This window comes from Xenopus laevis, chromosome 2S, assembly GCF_017654675.1.
Source record: "Xenopus laevis strain J_2021 chromosome 2S, Xenopus_laevis_v10.1, whole genome shotgun sequence".
Taxonomy (NCBI): Eukaryota; Metazoa; Chordata; class Amphibia; order Anura; family Pipidae; genus Xenopus; species Xenopus laevis.
The window spans coordinates 165,289,385-165,309,734 of record NC_054374.1 but is presented as its reverse complement, the minus strand read 5'-3'; the positions used below and the strand labels follow the sequence as shown (position 1 = coordinate 165,309,734).

Genomic DNA, 20,350 nt, shown 5'->3' with positions numbered 1-20,350 from the left:
AGGGACTGATGGGAATGTGATAGGGACCTTAGATTGTAAGATCACTGGGACAGGTACTGATGGGAATGTGATAGGGACCTTAGATTGTAAACTCACTGGGACAGGTACTGGTGGGAATGTGATAGGGACCTTAGATTGTAAATTCACTGGGGCAGGGACTGATGGGAATGTGATAGGGACCTTAGATTGTAAGATCACTGGGGCAGGGACTGATGGGAATGTGATAGGGACCTTAGATTGTAAACTCACTGGGGCAGGTACTGATGGGAATGTGATAGGGACCTTAGATTGTAAGCTCCACTGGGGCAGGTACTGATGGGAATGTGATAGGGACCTTAGATTGTAAACTCCACTGGGGCAGGTACTGATGGGAATGTGATAGGGACCTTAGATTGTAAGCTCCACTGGGGCAGGTACTGATGGGAATGTGATAGGGACCTTAGATTGTGAGCTCCACTGGGGCAGGGACTGATGGGAATGTTGTTCTGCATAAATAAGTTTGCACTTTATACATAAACTAGAATATATAAATAAAACCTGGTGTCTGAGACCCTTACTGATAAAGTTAATGAGAGACACAAGAATGTTTACAACCAATTGTTGTATTGTTATATTAGATCACATACAGATTTATATTCCTGGCCGATAGTGACAAAATAGAAAGATAAATCATTTATATCTTCATAAAAAACCGAAGAGCAAATTATATTTGTTTTTTCAACAAGATTATCCCCTGTAATGGTACTTGGGTTGGGATATTTAGCAGCATTTCTAATGATCTGTCTATGGTTTGTACAACCTCTGTGTCTTTAAAGTTGAATTTGTGGTTGTCCTGCCAGGCTGCAGCTAATAAGAATGTGTATAAACCAACCCCTTACCTTATTCCCTTATAAATAAAGCAAGATCTGTGAAATACATTTGTAGTTAAAATCAGCCTTGCTTTGCCTTTTTCCTTACTAAACGGCGAGCAGCACCTGCCATTATGCTTTGTGAAGTGCCATGGACCAGTGAACATTCAGCGTTTGCTCATAGCCGGAGAATGCCCGTGGATTAGCCGCATGAATGTTCCCTTTGTGCCTCTGTCAGCAAATGCTCCGCTTGTATTTACCTGGCAGCAGATAAGAGGGAATGTATTATGGGCTGTCACGCTTGATGTCCCCTTGGTGTAACTAGGTCAGGCCATGGTGGAAAGGTGGGAGTCAAAAACTAAAAAGAGCACTTTATTGGGTCAGTGTCCTATGCAGTAGTTGCACATCAGTGCTTTGCAATGTGTATGTCTCTTTATGAGTGGACCCCCTACCAACTGGCACCTACCCAAAAAGATTTTGGGATATTCACTTGTTCAGCCCCAGATCCTATGTGAGCTGCCCCTGCACATAGGTTGTAACATTGAGTTGACTAACCTTGGGGTCAGTTGGTCACATCACTACCCAGATATGTGCCTTAGGAATTCCTGGGCCAGCCAATTGACATTCATTGGTTAAAGGATAAGTAAACCTTTCAAATAAGTGAATGTGGTGGCCCTCTCTTGGCAGGTTTGTTGTGGTTCCTTGTCAGAAAAGGTGTATTTATACTGACAGAACATGTGACACATAGATTGCACACAGGTGGACACTAATTATGTGACTTTTGAAGGTAATTGGTTGCACCAGGATTTTTTATGGCAAAGGGGGTGAATACATATGCACATGCCAATATATTTTTTTTTTTTTCTCATTTCACTTCACCAACTTAGACTATTTTGTGCAGATCCATCACATACAATTAAGAAACATTTAAATTAAAGGTTGGAATGTAACAAAATAGGTAAAAAACCAAGGGGGTGAATACTTTTGCAAGGCAGCATACATTCATTATTTATATAATTATTTATTTATTTATTTATTTCAAGATATTAAGGGATACATGTGCTGTTAAAGGGATACTGTCATGGGAAAAAAAATTTTTTCAAAATGAATCAGTTAATAGTGCTGCTCCAGCAGAATTCTGCACTGAAATCCATTTCTCAAAAGAGCAAACAGATTTTTTTATATTCAATTTTGAAATCTGACATGGGGCTAGACATTTTGTCAATTTCCCAGCTGCCCCATGTCATGTGACTTGTGCTCTGATAAACTTCAATCACTCCTTACTGCTGTACTGCAAGTTGGAGTGATATCACCCCCTCCCTTTTCCCCCCCAGCAGCCAAACAAAAGAACAATGGGAAGGTAACCAGATAACAGCTCCCTAACACAAGATAACAGCTGCCTGGTAGATCTAAGAACAACACTCAATCGTAAAAACCCATGTCCCACTGAGACTCCTTCAGTTACATTGAGAAGGAGAAACAGCAGCCTGCCAAAAAGCATTACTCTGCTGAAGTGCAGGCACAAGTCACATGACATGGGGCAGCTGGGAAATTGACAAAATGTCTAGCCCCGTGTCAGATTTCAAAATTGAATATAAAAAAATCTGTTTGCTCTTTTGAGAAATGGATTTCAGTGCAGAATTCTGCTGGAGCAGCACTATTAACTGATTCATTTTGAAAAAAATTTTTTTTCCCATGACAGTATCCCTTTAATATAAATGAATTTTGTTACAACAGCGCCACCTGCTGGTCAGTTTCCCACCAGTCTGACCAGCAAGTAGTCAAGGAAGTTGTCAGGAGAAAGAAAGAGGCTGATGTTCTTCTGCTTAGGAAAGATGTGAGAAAGGTTTCTAATTTTATTCCTAAGCAGAAGAACATCAGCCTCTTCCTTTCTCCTGACAACTTCCTTGACTACTTGCTGGTCAGACTGGTGGGAAACTGACCAGCAGGTGGCGCTGTTGTAACAAAATTCATTCATATTAACAGCACATGTATCCCTTAATATCTTGGAATAAAAAATAAATAAATAATGAATGTAAATTAAAAAAAAGTGCTTAAAATTGCCCCCTCATCCATTTTACAATCACTTATTTTAAAGGTCTACTTATCCTTTAACATAACTCTATGTTATTGCCAGTAGTAAGTCCTGATGTGTTTGCCCCAGAGTTGCACCGTGAAGCAATAATTATGCAACTTGGTCAAAAAGACAGAATAGGCCTCTTTGTTTTTTACGATGCGATACATTTACATTGTGCAATTGTGCAAAAATGCTCTTGAAAGTTTATACTGTTTTTTCTTTTGTCCAGGGCGTCTGGGACTGTTTATATTGCCGTGGACGTGGCCACTGGCCAAGAGGTGAGGGGTCATGTATTTATTATATATATAGATTTACTGGAGTGGCAGGGCATGTGAGCAAGGTTCAGGAACTGCAGGGCTGGGTACTTGGTTCTGATCTGTCATAGGTACAATTGGCAGTTAAGGAAAGGTAGCTGAACAACACTCCCCCCAACCCACATTTTAGGGGCAGATTTATCAAAGGTCGAATTTCCAAGTTATGTAAATTTTTTTAAATTTTAATTTACTCACAACTGTAATGGTAGGTTATTTATGAAAAAACTTGAACGGCTAATATTCGATCGAAAATGAATGCCCTGAAAATTCGAATCGAATTCGAAAATCTCGAATGTCAGGAAGGCAATTAACATCTTCAAATGGTTCAACGGACCTCAGCCATTGACTTGTACATGAACTCGGCAGGTTTTAGGTGGTGAATATTCAAATTTCCAGGGTCAAGGTGTGATATATCTCACATTCAATTCAAAATGGAGTTGGTGATTTCAAATTTGAATTTGTGAATTTTGACCAAAAATATTTTTTTTTGAAAATTCAAGTTTACCATTCAAACCTTAATAAATCTGCCCCTTAGAGGCCCATTTATCTAAGGTAGAATTGAGAATTCATGTGAATTTTTTTTAGGGATTAGGGATGCACCAAACCCAGGATTCGGTTCGGGATTCGGCCTGTTTCAGCAGGATTCGGATTCCGCCGAATCCTCCTGCCTGGCCGAACCGAATCCTAATTTGCATATAATTAGTAGGAATGCACCGAATCCACTATTTTGGATTCAGCCGAACCCCCGAATCCTTCGTGAAAGATTCGGCCGAATACCGAACCGAATCCAAATCCTTATTTGCATATGCAAATAAGTGGTCGGAAGGGGAAAACATTTTTTACTTCCTTGTTTTGTGACAAAAAGTCATGCAATTTCCCTCCCTACCCCTAATTTGCATAAGCAAATTAGGATTCAGATTCGGTTCGGCGGGGCAGAAGGATTCGGCCGAATCCTGGATTCCGTGCATCCCTAATAATTAGGGGCTGGGAGGGAAATCAAATGACTTTTTGTCGCAAAACAAGGAAGTAAAGAATTTTTTCCCCTTCCCACCCCTAATTTCCATATGCAAATTAGGATTTGGTTCGGTATTTGGCGAATCTTTCGCAGAGGATTTGGGGGTTCAGCAGAATCCAAAATTGTGGATTCGGTGCATCCCTAGTTTTTTTTTAAATTCAAATAGACTCACAATTCGATTGGGATGATATTTAAGAATCGTTTTAAATGGATTAGCCATTCAAATGTTTCCTAAAATAACCTCCCAGTAGAATTGTAAATCTTTTCGACTGGGAATATACGATCAAATTCGATCGAATGGTTCCAACCCGATAATTCGACTCGTATGTACATGAACTCGGCAAGTTTTAGGTGGCAAATATTCAAATTAGAAATGTTTCCAGGGTCAAAGTGTGATATATCTCACATTCGAATTCGAGTTGGTGGTTTAAAATTCGAATCTGTTTGTTTTGACCATTTGAACCTTAATAAATCTGCCCCTTAAAGGCCCATTTATCTAAGGTCGAATTTCGAATTCATGTGAATTTTTTATATTTCGAAGAGACTCACAATTCGACTGGGACGTTATTTAAGAAAAGAATTTAATGGATTAGCTATTCAAATGTTTTCTTAAATAACCTCCCAGTCGAATGGTCTACTCGACTGGGAATATACAATCAAATGGTTCCAACCCAAAAATTCAAATCGTGTTTTTCTCCCGAAAATAAATTGAATTTTAGGAAGGATATTCTCCAAATGGCTCAAATGACCTCTGCCATTGACTTGCACATGAACTCGGCAGGTTTTAGGCGTCAGGGCCGGCCTTAGGCCAATTGGACCAATTGGGCCCAATTGGGCCCCGCACCTCTGGGGGGCCCCGCACCACAGGGCAGCACAGATAATATTTCCCTCAGCACATGATGCTGCCTGGCCTGCCCCCAACTTTGAGAGTCCAGCCCATCCCCAAATCCCTAGGTCTAGCCTGCCCCCAACTCTCATAGGCCCAGCTTTCCTCCAACCTTGATAGGCCCTGCCTGCCCCCAATCCAACCAAGCCTGCTCCCAAGCTGAATCGGCCCAGCCCCAAACTAATTGGCCCAGTCCACTCTCCTATTTCCTCCCTCTCTCTCTTACCCTGTGTGCCCCTATTATGTTACCTTGTCTGCCCCTTTCCTTTCTATTTTGTGCCTGTATGCCCTTATTTTCCTAAATACTTGGTGTGTCAGTAGCCAGCAACACTTTGTCTAGGGGCCCCGCCAACATGGTCCCAATTGGGCCCCACATTTGATAGGACCAGCCCTGTTAGGCGTGAATTTTAGAATTAGGACTGTTTCCAGGGTTGAGCTGTGAGATAAATCTCACATTTGAATTTACATTCGAATAGGGGGATTACAATTTGAATGTGTAAATTTTGACACTCAAAAATATGAATTTGAAATTCGAATTTCCTATTCGTCCCTTGATAAACCTGCCCCTTAGTGTAGCTAAGCCACTGGCACAGTACAGGACCAAGTTATAAGGTTAATAATAGTGGTGATTCCCTGAAAGTTTTCCCAGGAATGATCCTGGAGAGCTACTGTGAGATTTTGCATAATGTTCATAACCATATTTAGGCTTTTACACTGAGAATCTGGGTTTTAAAACTATTTACTGTACATAAGGCAACTATCTCAAGATGCTTGGAGTTGTCATGCTTAAGATTACCTCTTCTTCTGTCATATTATATTGTATATTATTATTGTGACTGACAGCAACTGAATCGGAATCATTTTTGCCATTTTTTGTAACTGATTTTCAGTTGCATCTGTAAACCTTTAAAATAAGTGAATGTAAAGCACTTTTGTAATGTACATTCATTATTTATTTATTTCTCTTTAATTCCAAAATATTAAGGGATACATGTACTGTTAATATGAATGAATTGTGTTACAACAGCGCCACCTGCTGGTCAGTTTCCCACCAGTCTGACCAGCAAGTAGTCAAGGAAGTTGTCAGGAGAAAGAAAGAGGCTGATGTTCTTCTGATTAGGAATAAAATTAGAAACCTTTCTCACATCTTTCCTAAGCAGAAGAACATCAGCCTCTTTCTTTCTCCTGACAACTTCCTTGACTACTTGGTGGTCAGACTGGTGGAAAAATTGTAACAAAATTCATTCATATTTTATTAAGATTTATCAAAGGTCGAAGTGAAAATTCAAATTAAAAAAATATGAATTTCGAGCTAATTTTTGTGTATTTCGTCTAGGGAATAGTCCAAATTAGAATTTTGAAATTTATCATGTACTGTCTCTTTAAAAATTTGACTCGCCACCTAAAACCTGCTGAATTGCTGTTTTAGGCTATGGGGGACCTCCTAGAACCTATTTGGAGTCAATTGGTGGAAATTTCGAATCGTGCGATTCGAATGCGCTATTACTTTGTTTCATACGATTCTAATTCGATCGAAAACAGACCTAATCGGCCAAAAAAAATCTTTGATTTCATTTAAAAGTTTTTAAATTCGAAATTCGACCCTTGATAAATCTGCTCCTAAAAGTACACGCATTTCTTAATATCTTGGAATTAAAAATAAATACATAATGAATGTAAATTACAAAAGTGCTTACAATAGCCCCATCATCAATTTTACATTCACTTATTTTTAAGGTTTACTCATCCTTTAACCCTTTTTATGGCTTGCAGGTGGCGATCAAGCAGATGAATTTGCAGCAGCAGCCGAAGAAAGAGTTAATTATCAACGAGATCCTTGTAATGAGGGAAAACAAACACCCGAACATTGTGAATTACCTGGATAGGTAAGTTAAAGGGGGAGTGTGTTTTTGCAGGGGGCAAATGGATTTTATAATGGGAATTTCATTTCTGCTTTTTGTCAGACACACACTGCACAAAGATACTAGAGGTGTAATTTGCTGTGCCCCCCACATACAAGTGCTATAGTACTAAGGGACACCTGTGTACTTACTACCTGCTAGCGCTGCACACGCTGTACTGAATTTAGATCTAATGCCGGGTGCAGCGCTCCCTGACTTGTTTTTGTTTACCTGAAAGTAATTTTTCCCTTTCAGTTACTTGGTTGGGGAAGAGCTGTGGGTGGTGATGGAATATCTAGCAGGTGGATCTCTCACTGATGTTGTCACAGAGACCTGTTTGCAAGAGGGCGAGATTGCAGCAGTGTGCAGAGAGGTAACGTCCAAACCTTCTAAGTCTTATGTATGTGTAGCACATGATACACAATTATCATCTAGACCAGTGCTGTCCAACTTCTATGTTACCGAGGGCCGGAATTTTTCTGGTCTACATGGTGGAGGGCTGATAATGGAAGCCAGTGTTAGCCACTCCCTGTTTTTAGACCACACCCACTTTAAACCACACCCATGTTACCACCAAATCATGTCCACATTAATAGCACACTAAAAAAAACAAGTGGTTGGTGCTCACTGCAGGGATGTCACTCATATGTGAAAAAAAGTTAAGTCATATTAAGTCATATGCCTCCTCCTCCTCCCCTGTGGATAACACAGCACCTCCAGCACATGATTGAACACCTTAGGGGCCCCTAACAATAATTTATTTTCAAATGCTAACAAACCCTCAGAACAAATACCAGGCTTATGTTCCACAGGCAGAGCAGGGCACACACAGGCAGAGTGTGGCACACACAGGGAGCATAGGGCAGGCAGAGTATGGCACACAGGGAGCATAGGGCAGGCAGAGTACGACACACACACACACACAGGGAGCATAGGGAAGGCAGAGTACGACACACACACAGGGAGTATAGGGAAGGCAGAGTATGGCACACACAGGGAGCATAGTGCAGGCAGAGAATGGCACACACAGGGAGCATAGGGCAGGCAGAGTATGGCACACACACAGGGAGCATAGGGCAGGCAGAGATTGGCACACACAGGGAGCATAGGGCAGGCAGAGATTGGCACACACATAGGGAGCATAGGGAAGGCAGAGTATGGCACACACAGAGAGAATAGGGCAGGCAGAGTACAACACACACGCAGGGAGCATAGGGAAGGCAGAGTATGGCACAAACAGGACAGACAGAGTATGGCACACACAGGCAGCATAGGGAAGGCAGAGTATGACACACACAGGGAGCATAGGACAGACAGAGTATGGCACACACACACAGGGAGCATAGGGAAGGCAGAGTATGGCACACACAATGAGAGTCAATAAGAAATAGTCTATCTTTTAGGTACTTTTGTAGCTTTTCAGCTCTGATCCATTCCCTGTGCCTGATGAACAAATGAATCTTGTTTGAGAGGTTGTGGAGTTTTCAGTAGTTGGAAAGTTTAGGCTTTTTGATGATCTTTCCCTTCAGTCACGTGCCTGAATGTAACCAGCGCTTTTTCTTCTCCCACCCCCAGTGTCTTCAGGCTCTGGAATTTCTACATTCAAACCAAGTGATACATCGGGATATTAAGAGCGACAATATTCTCCTGGGGATGGACGGCGCTGTGAAACTGAGTAAGCTGATGCCTCATTTGAATAAGATAAACAGGACACCATTTATGTTGGCTTAAGCATCTCATACACGGCCTATATAAACTGCAACCCACATTTTAGGGGCAGATTTATCAAAGGTCAAATATCCAAGTTATGTGATTTTTTTTTTTAAATTCAAATTTTCTCAAAACTCGAATGGTAGGTCATTTATGAAAAAACTCGAACGGCTTATATTCGATTGAAAACGAATGCCCTGAAAATTCGAATTGAGTTCGAAATCGATTTTATCCTCTGAAAAAAAAACTCGAATGTCAGGAAGGCTATTAACATCTTCAGATGTTTCAACGGACCTCAGCCATTGACTTGTACATGAACTCGGCAGGTTTTAGGTGGCGAATATTCAAATTAGAATTGTTTCCAGGGTCAAGGTGGGATATATCTCCCATTCAAATTCAAATTGGAGTTGGGGATTTAAAATTTGAATTTGTGAGTTTTGACTAAAAAATTTTTTTGAAAATTCTAATTTACCATTCGAACCTTAATAAATCTGCCCCTTAGAGGCCCATTTATCTAAGGTCGAATTTCGAATTCATGTGAATTGAGGACTGCAACGGTTCGTTGATGTGGTCCTGGAACCGAACACCCTTATTGGATTAGCCAGATATCTCCCACCTCAAGGTGGGAATATCGGGGAGGGATCCACTCGTTTGGCAACCTCACCAAATAAGTAGATCTCTGTGTGTATGGATAGTTAAAGTTACCGGAAAGGGTTGAGGAAGCAGAGGAGGGAAGTTTCTTGTTTGGTCCGTAGCCCGTTTTCAACCTCCTCCCATAGTAAAGATGTCGGCATAAACTTGCCTGGTGTTTTTGGCCAGGCCACATACCACTACTAAGTAGAAAGTCAGACATCCTGCTACATGACTATGTGACTATTTCATCATTTTAAACTTTTTTTATATCTATCATAATATAGCCTTTGAAAGATACTTATAAATTTGCCATAAAGTATTTGCACAATTCTTTGACATTACCTGTCTGATGCCCCATGTTCCTGTATGAGGGGGCTGCCATATTTGTGCAGCAGGAGTCCGTTAGAAACTGTAACTGACAGGGTGGTTTAGGAACTTCAACTAACAATTACTTACAAAAACAAACCTCTCTGCAAAAAACAATCAACATGAGGTCACTTTTAATATAATTTCATATTTTAAAAAATTGTTTTTTAGTGTCAGTATTACTTTAAGTATGATAAAATTACATAAGTGCATATGGCGTGCAGTTTACAACACAAGAGTATATAATAATTATAAATATAAGCACGATAACTACATTATATAAGGATAATGAGCCAATAAACCCATTAAGTAATATTAAATAACCAGACCAATATTAAAAACAAACCTCGCATGGTGGATTAACAACATCAAAAAGTTTTATGGTGACACTGAGTCACTAATGTTGTCCAAAAATTAAAATATCTGTAAAAGCTCCAAAATTTTAGATTTGTGCCCAGAGTCTACTTGATCGAAATAAAGAGACCAATTATCAGTAGGGATGCACCGAATCCACTATTTGGGATTAGGCCGAATCCTTGGTAAAAGATTTGTCCGAATACCGAACCGAATCCTGATTTGTATATGCAAATTAGGGGCAAGAATGTAAAAAGTGGAAAAAAATCTTCCTTTGTGACGAAAAGTCATGTAATTTCCCTACCCAAGCATAATTTACATATGCAAATTAGGATTCGGTTCAGCCTTATTTCGTGACAAAATGTCACACAATTTCCCTGGAAACTCTAAAATCCAAAACAGAAATAGGGCCTTTTTAGTAGCCGTCATAAAGTGGAAATTAAATTCGAAATCATATTGGGGTTAGATTTACGATGTTTAATCAATGTAAAAGAAGGGGGGGGCAATGTTTAAAAGAGCATAAACTGGAGATAAAACTAAATTTATTTTCAACTTTGAGCTGATAAAGTCTCTTAATTTGTCAGAAACTGATTGATTACATTGAGATCTCACTTGTGATGTTCCTTATTCAACAAAAGCACACCTAGACATAGGGGCAAATTTACTAAGTGGCGAAAATTCGCTCAGACAACACTAATTTACTAACATGGGAAGTTGCGTCCAGGGCACCAAACGCTGGCGAAGTTGCGTTAGCATTAATTCTTCAAGCAGAGCAAAGTTGCACTATCGTTAATTCGGCAAACAGAGTGAAGTTGCGCTAGCGTTGACTAATTGGCATACGGCGGGAAGTTAAAGTTGAATGGACGTATATGTTGCTGCAAATACTTTACACTACACAAGCCCAGGGAAACCTTAATAAAATATAATTTTATTATCATTATTTTATTACTCTACACATGAGCCCAGTGTATAGTTTATGTGCCATATGTTAGGAAATGTGGGGGGGGGAAGCCGGTTACCCCAAAAAAATCTTACGCTCTTTTTTAGCCTATCACCCTGAAAAAAGGAAAAGACACCAGCATTTTTTGGGACTTAGAAAAATGTTCAACTATTTTTTTAGGAACCCCTATTTACTCTATTGCACTTCGCCTGGTCTGAGGTGGCGAAGGCAAGTCTGGCGCAAGAGCTAACGTTCAGTAAAATCCGCATCTTAGTGAATTTGCGCAGTTAGGTCCCTTCACCAGAGCACAACTTCACCTGGCGATTGAGTGCGAATGAGTACCAGCGTCAGTCTCTTTCGCTAGCGAAGTTACGCCTGCGCCCGTTAGTAAATCAGCAAAGTACCAAAATGACGTCACACTGGCGAATTTTCGCCAGCATTAGTCACTTTGCCCTTTAATAAATTTGCCCCATAATCAGATGTGTGCAGAGCCCATAATATCCCTGGCACCATTGTGCAGTCATATGATAGGGGAGATCAGTAAGTGGGTGGTTAAACCCTATGTAAAAGTGACTCATTAATTGCTGTTTTGTGTAAGTAGAGAGGCGTAACTCCATTATATAATGCACTGCTCTGCAGCCTTAGAGAAACACTTTCAGCAATACTGTCAGATGGGTGATTTTAATGTTGTGTCTGAATTGTGCTTAGCACAGGTTAATCCCTATAGTGGCATAGATTTTTGGTATATCTCTCTATACAGACTATGAGCAAATTTAGGGGAATGTTCCTGCTGAATTGTGCTTAGTACAGGGAATACCTATGCTGCCATAGTTTTATGGGATCTCTCTGTACAGACTATGAGCAAACTTAGGGGGCTGTTCCTGCTGAATTGTGCTTAGTACAGGGGAATACCTATGCTGCCATAGTTTTATGGGATCTCTCTGTACAGACTATGAGCAAACTTAGGGGACTGTTCCTGCTGAATTGTGCTTAGTACAGAGGAATACCTATGCTGCTATAGTTTTATGGGATCTCTCTCTACAGACTATGAGCAAATTTAGGGGCTGTTCCTGCTGAATTGTGCTTAGTACAGGGAATACCTATGCTGCCATAGTTTTATGGGATCTCTCTGTACAGACTATGAGCAAACTTAGGGGACTGTTCCTGCTGAATTGTGCTTAGTACAGGGGAATACCTATGCTGCCATAGTTTTATGGGATCTCTCTGTACAGACTATGAGCAAACTTAGGGGACTGTTCCTGCTGAATTGTGCTTAGTACAGAGGAATACCTATGCTGCTATAGTTTTATGGGATCTCTCTCTACAGACTATGAGCAAATTTAGGGGCTGTTCCTGCTGAATTGTGCTTAGTACAGGGAATACCTATGCTGCCATAGTTTTATGGGATCTCTCTGTACAGACTATGAGCAAACTTAGGGGACTGTTCCTGCTGAATTGTGCTTAGTACAGGGAATACTTATGCTGTCATAGTTTTATGGGAACTCTCTGTACAGACTATGAGCAAACTTAGGGACTGATCCTGCTGAATTGTGCTTAGTACAGGGAATACCTATGCTGCCATAGTTTTATGGGATCTCTCTGTACAGACTATGAGCAAACTTAGGGGACTGTTCCTGCTGAATTGTGCTTAGTACAGGGAATACCTATGCTGCCATAGTTTTATGGGATCTCTCTGTACAGACTATGAGCAAACTTAGGGACTGATCCTGCTGAATTGTGCTTAGTACAGGGAATACCTATGCTGCCATAGTTTTATGGGATCTCTCTGTACAGACTATGAGCAAACTTAGGGGGCTGTTCCTGCTGAATTGTGCTTAGTACAGGGGAATACCTATGCTGCCATAGTTTTATGGGATCTCTCTGTACAGACTATGAGCAAACTTAGGGGGCTGTTCCTGCTGAATTGTGCTTAGTACAGAGGAATACCTATGCTGCTATAGTTTTATGGGATCTCTCTCTACAGACTATGAGCAAACTTAGGGGACTGTTCCTGCTGAATTGTGCTTAGTACAGGGAATACCTATGCTGCCATAGTTTTATGGGATCTCTCTGTACAGACTATGAGCAAACTTAGGGACTGTTCCTGCTGAATTGTGCTTAGTACAGGGAATACCTATGCTGCCATAGTTTTATGGGATCTCTCTGTACAGACTATGAGCAAACTTAGGGGACTGTTCCTGCTGAATTGTGCTTAGTACAGGGAATACCTATGCTGCCATAGTTTTATGGGATCTCTCTGTTCAGTGGTTTAAACTTTTGTAAATGTAATTGCGATTGAAAGCAATATTTGTTTATCTCTTTCTGTTCTCTTGTTCCTACTCTTGAAACAGTGTTGCAGAAGTCAGTTCTCCATTAGACTTGTTAATTAGCGGGCATCTGATACATTCTCAGGAGTCACAACCAGTAGTGCAGAAAATATAAACAGCCAGGCAGCTGCAGCTTTCAGTAGCAGACCCTTTAATGGAGAACTAAACCTTAAAAATGAATGTGGCTAAAAATGCCCTATTTTATATAGTGAACTTATTGCAGGAGACTAAAGTTTGAGCTTGTCAATAGCAGCAATGATCCAGGACTTCAAACTTGTCACAGGGGGTCACCATCTTGGAAATGTCTGTGACACTCACATGCTCAGTGGGCTCTGATTGGCTGTTGAGAAGCTAAGCTTAGGGCTTGTCACTAATTATCCAGCAGAAAATGAGCTTCCCTGGTTGTAATATAAGCTGATGCTACAGGTTTGCTGATTATTCAATTCTGATGCTAATTGCACTGGTTTCTGTGCTGCCATGTAGTAATTATGTGTATTAATTACTAATCAGCCTTATATTGTGACATTTCTATTCTATGTGTACTGTATATTGTGAGTGGCTCCCTAAGCTCAGTAAGTGACAGCAGCACAGAGCATGTGCAGTGAATCAGCAGAAAAGAAGATGGGGAGCTACTGGGGCATCTTTGGAGACACAGATCTTTACTGCTAAAGGGCTGTGGTTGCCTTGGGCTGGTACAGAAGCACAAAACATCATGTACAACATTTCTACCTACTTCTTTCATTAAGCTTTAGTTCTCCTTTAAACAGAACAGCTGCCTCTGTTCCAGATTTGTTTGCACGTTTGCCCAGTGTGCCCTGGCTCACCAATAACTCATTTCCTTTATGGCTCCTTTGCAACCTCAACATGTTCTTATTTCTCTTCCTGGATACGTAGTTATTAGCAACACTGACTGATTCAGCTGTATCTTATGTTTCTGCTGCATATGATAACATTCGCTGAGTAGACCCATAAATGTAACAAAAGTCTTTTTATTTGGACCATAAACTTAAAAACGTCAGTACAGTCAGTTGTGACTAAATACAATGTATATTGAATAACATTTCCTTTGGGGCACGTGAGATGTTATTGGCTAGATACTTGGGGGAGCTATGAAGGCAAAATATAAATATGATAGTGTATAATGGATAATGATAAGGATATTAAGTCACTGAGGGGTTGTTCTGTGACCATATAAAGGCACAAGGCTGCAGGCTGAGTTATACAGGGAACTCTGAGTATCACTCATGTATTATAAGCGATAATGTACCCCCTACTGTAAATGATAAGGATATTAGAAGTCACTGAGGGGTTGTTCTGTGACCAAATAAAGACACAAGGCTGCAGGCTGAGTTATACAGGGAACTCTGAGTATCACTCATGTATTATAAGGGATAATGTACCCCCTACTGTAAATGATAAGGATATTAGAAGTCACTGAGGGGTTGTTCTGTGACCATATAAAGGCACAAGGCTGCAGGCTGAGTTATACAGGGAACTCTGAGTATCACTCATGTATTATAAGGGATAATGTACCCCCTACTGTAAATGATAAGGATATTAGAAGTCACTGAGGGGTTGTTCTGTGACCATATAAAGGCACAAGGCTGCAGGCTGAGTTATACAGGGAACTCTGAGTATCACTCATGTATTATAAGGGATAATGTACCCCCTACTGTAAATGATAAGGATATTAGAAGTCACTGAGGGGTTGTTCTGTGACCATATAAAGGCACAAGGCTGCAGGCTGAGTTATACAGGGAACTCTGAGTATCACTCATGTATTATAAGGGATAATGTACCCCCTACTGTAAATGATAAGGATATTAGAAGTCACTGAGGGGTTGTTCTGTGACCATATAAAGGCACAAGGCTGCAGGCTGAGTTATACAGGGAACTCTGAGTATCACTCATGTATTATAAGGGATAATGTACCCCCTACTGTAAATGATAAGGATATTAGAAGCTAATGAGGGGTATTTTAATACATTTATATTATAAGATAGTGGTTATTTCTTATAATACCCATGATTTAACACAATCATGTGACACAAGCGATATTACTACCGAGTGTTAAAGCATGACGGTATGAATAAGCATCCTGTATAAGGATATATTTACAGCTTACTAGTTATTTTTATTCTAAATAAATATATTCTACACAAGAGTGATGTTGGTCAGAAATATTCCATCACCAATTAATTGCTTTTACTTTTCATGCTTTTTTTAAACTGCTATTTAAATAATAATCTCAGAAGCCTGTCTTTGTTTTCCTTTCTAGCTGATTTTGGGTTCTGCGCACAGATTACACCAGAACAGAGTAAACGCAGTACTATGGTGGGCACTCCATATTGGATGGCTCCTGAAGTGGTGACCCGTAAAGCCTATGGGCCAAAAGTGGACGTTTGGTCTCTGGGCATCATGGCTATTGAAATGGTGGAGGGGGAACCCCCTTACTTGAATGAAAATCCTCTCAGGGTAAGTTTTGCTTTGATAAAAACCACTTGTATAACCCACTTCAAAAGAAGAGCAGATTTGTGTTGCTAGAGCTAAAGAGCACAGGCTTAAGATTTGATCGATCAGCTGAACAACATGCTGGAATGATACATTTTATGGACAGGGCTCTTACTCAGATATAATTCTCTGCCCCAAGAGGAAATAGTAGGAAAGACATCTGACAAGCTCTTTTAATCAGTTATTCCCAATGCAATGCATGGTGTTAATTCACACTTAAAGGATAAGTAAACTTTTAAAATAAGTGAATGTAAAATTGATGAGGGGGCTATTCTAAGAACCTTTGCCATGTACATTCATTATTTATTTTGTTTTTATTCCAAGATATTAAGGGATACATGTACTTTTAATATGAATGAATTTTGTTACAACAGCGCCACCTGCTGGTCAGTTTCCCACCAGTCTGACCAGCAAGTAGTCAAGGAAGTTGTCAGGAGAAAGAAAGAGGCTGATGTTCTTCTGCTTAGGAAAGATGTGAAAAAGGTTTCTAATTTTATTCCTAAGCAGAAGAACATCAGCCTCTTTCTTTCTCCTGACAACTTCCCTGACTACTTGCTGGTCAGACTGGTGGGAAACTGACCAGCAGGTGGCGCTGTTGTAACAAAATTCATTCATATTAACAGTACACGTATCCCTTAATATGTTGGATATTTACCAGTGCAGGGCAACAGTACATTATATTGTCATTCCTTTAAGACACTTTCAGTTTTCGTTGTTACTGTTCCTTTGATAAAGTACCTTTTACTTGATCCCAGCTAAGATATAATTAATCCTTATTGGAAGCAAAACAGTCTTATTGGGTTTAATTAATATTGAAATTATTTTTTAGTAGACTTAAGATATGGAGATCTAACTTACGGAAAGACCTCTTATCTGGAGTAACCCCAGGCCCCTCGAGCATTCTAGATAACAGGTCCCATACTTATAAACAGGTACCATATATATATATATATATATATATATATATATATATATATATATATATATATATATATATATATATATATATATATATATATAAAAGAGCAGTAAAATGTGTATTTGAACAAAAGACACTGTTTTCACGCTGGCCCTGGGATGATTCATTCCTTTATTACAAATATATATATATATATATATATATATATATATATATACATTTTTGCTGATATGTAACAGATATATAACTGTCCTACTGTATTCACAGGCACTGTACCTTATTGCTACCAATGGAACTCCAGAGTTGCAGCAACCAGAGAAGCAGTCGTCTGCATTTAGAGACTTCCTGAGCCGGTGCCTTGAGATGGATGTTGAAAAGAGAGTTTCAGCCAGGGATCTCCTACAGGTAATAGCGCTGGTGGGGACTGGCAGTTTATTTGGCAGTGAATCCAAATCTTGTTGATGGTCCCCATTGTGGGGGTCTGGAGCAGTAACGAACGGCGCTCATCCCAAGACTAGTTAGTGTCTGATCTTGGGAAAATGTCTGTTCGCTGTCTTGGATACACTTGATAGCCCAGCATGGAGGTCAATTGCAGGAAGATTTGGCGTGAAAAATCTAAATGTCATGGCTAAACGACTGTTACACCAATATTTTCTTATATCTCTAGCCTTGTTATGAGTTAAAGGATAAGTAAGGCTACAAAATAAGTGAATGCAAAAATAATGAGGGGGATATTCTAAGCAATTTTCTTTAATTCCAAGATATTAAGAGATACACGTGCTGTTAATATGAATGAATTTTGTTACAACAGCGCCACCTGCTGGTCAGTTTCCCACCAGTCTGACCACCAAGTAGTCAAGGAAGTTGTCAGGAGAAAGAAAGAGGCTGATGTTCTTCTGCTTAGGAAAGATGTGAGAAAGGTTTCTAATTTTATTCCTAAGCAGAAGAACATCAGCCTCTTTCTTTCTCCTGACAACTTCCTTGACTACTTGCTGGTCAGACTGGTGGGAAACTGACCAGCAGGTGGCGCTGTTGTAACAAAATTCATTCATATTAACAGCACATGTATCCCAAAATATCTTGGGATAATAAATAAATAGATAATGAAGGTACATTACAAAAGTTCTTAAAATAGCTTCCTCGTCAGTTTTATATTCACTTATTTTAAAGGTTTACTTATCCTTTATTAACAGGGGCTCTGACCAATAGTTGTCCCTGTAAATGGGGCCAATTTAAAAAAAAACTGAAACCAGACTTTAAATGAAAAAGAAGCAAATAAAAAGTCATTTCAGTAAATCATCCCTTGAATATGTATAATATAAAATGTAGTTCTCAGAAGCAAGAGGTGATACAGTCTGAAACCATCACTTACCCTGTTGTACTGGGATTTATAATAAGGCCAGTGCTTCTCTCAGAGGAGCTACGTTACAATGCCAGGCGATGCACTGCAGGAAAGACTCTTTCCTCTGTCATTTTATACATGGCTGTCATCCAGTTCTTGTCTTCTCTAACTCGCCCACTTTCTGCCCATATGGGCAAGTCACGAATCACAGGCGCTTTCTCTGACACCAACTGTTTTCTTTCCCGAGCAGATGGCAGTGAGCCCACTGTGACTGGCATATAATTCATTGTGATCTCAAATTCTGCTTTTATTGCCCAAAAATAATCTTGTTTTGTAATGTCGTCAGTCACATGGGAAAATATTACCTTTGCTCGCTGATTTCTCTCTCAGCACAACATTGTTTTAATAGCAGTTATCCTTTAAACAAGCTTTCCAATATTCCGACTATCCAAAGAATGTCTTTATTAATGTACAAGTACTTTTTAATGTTTTGTTCAGTCAGCCCCAGGCAGTGGTACATTAGATCTGTGCCTTTATATTGATAACTTCATAAGGGATGTTTGCTGTGCCATTACTTCTAAAATACTGGTTAGAAAGTGCAATGCATTTCAGCCCTGGGGTCCGCTGTTCATTTCCAGCCGGGCACTATATACAAGGAGTGTGTGTATATGTTCTCCCTGCGTGTGTATGAGTTTACTCTGTGTACCCCAGTTTCCTCCCACACCCCAAATACATACAGACAGGTTAATTGGCTCCTGATAAAACTGCTCCTAGTGTGTGACTGTGAGAAACCTTAGATTGTAAGCTCACTGGGGCAGGGACTGACGGGAATGTGATGGGGAAATTAGATTGTAAGCTCCACTTTGACAGGGACTGTTGGGAATTTGACAAGGACCTTATATTGTAAACTCCACTGGGGCAGGGATGATGGGAATGTGATAGGGACCTTAGATTGTAAGCTCACTGGGACAGGGACTGATGGGAATGTGATTGGGACCTTAGATTGTAAGCTCACTGGGGCAGGGACTGATGGGAATGTGATAGGAACCTTTGATTGTAAGCTCACTAGGGCAGGGACTGATGGGAATGTGATTGTGACCTTAGTTTGTAAGCTCACTGGGGCAGGGACTGATGGGAATGTGATAGGAACATTCGATTGTAAGCTCACTGGGGCAGGGACTAATGGGAATGTGATAGGAACATTCGATTGTAAGCTCACTGGGGCAGGGACTGATAGGAATGTGATTGTGACCTTAGTTTGTAAGCTCACTAGGGCAGGGACTAATGGGAATGTGATAGGGACCTTAGATTGTAAGCTCACTGGGGCAGGGACTGATGGGAATGTGATAGGAACATTCGATTGTAAGCTCACTGGGGCAGGGACTGATGGGAATGTGATTGTGACCTTAGTTTGTAAGCTCACTGGGGCAGGGACTGATGGGAATGTGATAGGAACATTCGATTGTAAGCTCACTGGGGCAGGGACTAATGGGAATGTGATAGGAACATTCGATTGTAAGCTCACTGGGGCAGGGACTGATGGAAATGCCATAAAATCTCTATAAAGTAATGAGGAATATGTTGGTGCTAAATAAATAAAGGATAATAATGAAATTATTTTTATTTTCCCCACAGCACCCGTTCCTGAAGATCGCCAAACCTCTGTCAAGCCTCACACCGTATATAATTACAGGAAAGCAAATAGCAAAAGGCGGTCACTGAGTGAAGTCACAGGAGCACTTCTGGTACTACACTTACACCTCCTCTCTTTTTATTCCCCCCAATATCTCCAGGCTGCTGGGCACCTGAACAAATAAAACTTATAATATAAATGCTGGTTTCAATTCATGAATTCTGCTGGGTCTGGTTCTGGACTTTTAGAAAAAGGACTCTAAATTGTTTATTTGTAGCAACAAAATTGTTTCTTTAATGATGTATTTTTACAGCTCGGAGCCTTGGCGATGTTGATCAGAATAAATTAAAGCTTCTTTTTGTCCATGTATCTTCTGTCAGTCTCTATGTCAGGGATCTCCAGTTGGGCAGAAAAACAATATTTGGTTGGATAGGCCAGAGACAGAAGCCTTTAAATGGCAGTTATGGCCAGATATAAAGTATCACCTTGATGTGACATTATGGGCACTAGAGCCGACAGAAAAGATCTAAAGTGGATCCTATGACATTAAATTCCTGGTACAAAAAATAGATCC

At 40.2% G+C, this 20,350-nt stretch overlaps 1 protein-coding gene across 5 annotated transcripts in view; it reads left to right on the top strand.

The window, feature by feature from the left end:
* pak1.S (p21 protein (Cdc42/Rac)-activated kinase 1 S homeolog) overlaps nt 1–20,145 on the top strand; it is a 77,067-nt gene extending 56,922 nt beyond the window's left edge. For 4 of the 5 annotated variants that reach the window (XM_041583012.1, XM_041583013.1, XM_041583014.1 and 1 more), the window contains 7 exons: nt 3,155–3,203; nt 6,914–7,026; nt 7,297–7,414; nt 8,617–8,716; nt 15,650–15,846; nt 17,069–17,206; nt 19,779–20,145. In XM_041583012.1, coding sequence (XP_041438946.1) covers nt 3,155–3,203; nt 6,914–7,026; nt 7,297–7,414; nt 8,617–8,716; nt 15,650–15,846; nt 17,069–17,206; nt 19,779–19,865 — 802 coding nt within the window. In that variant the 3' untranslated portion in view covers nt 19,866–20,145. 5 annotated transcript variants of the gene reach the window in all.
* Nucleotides 20,146–20,350: the final 205 nt, after the last annotated feature.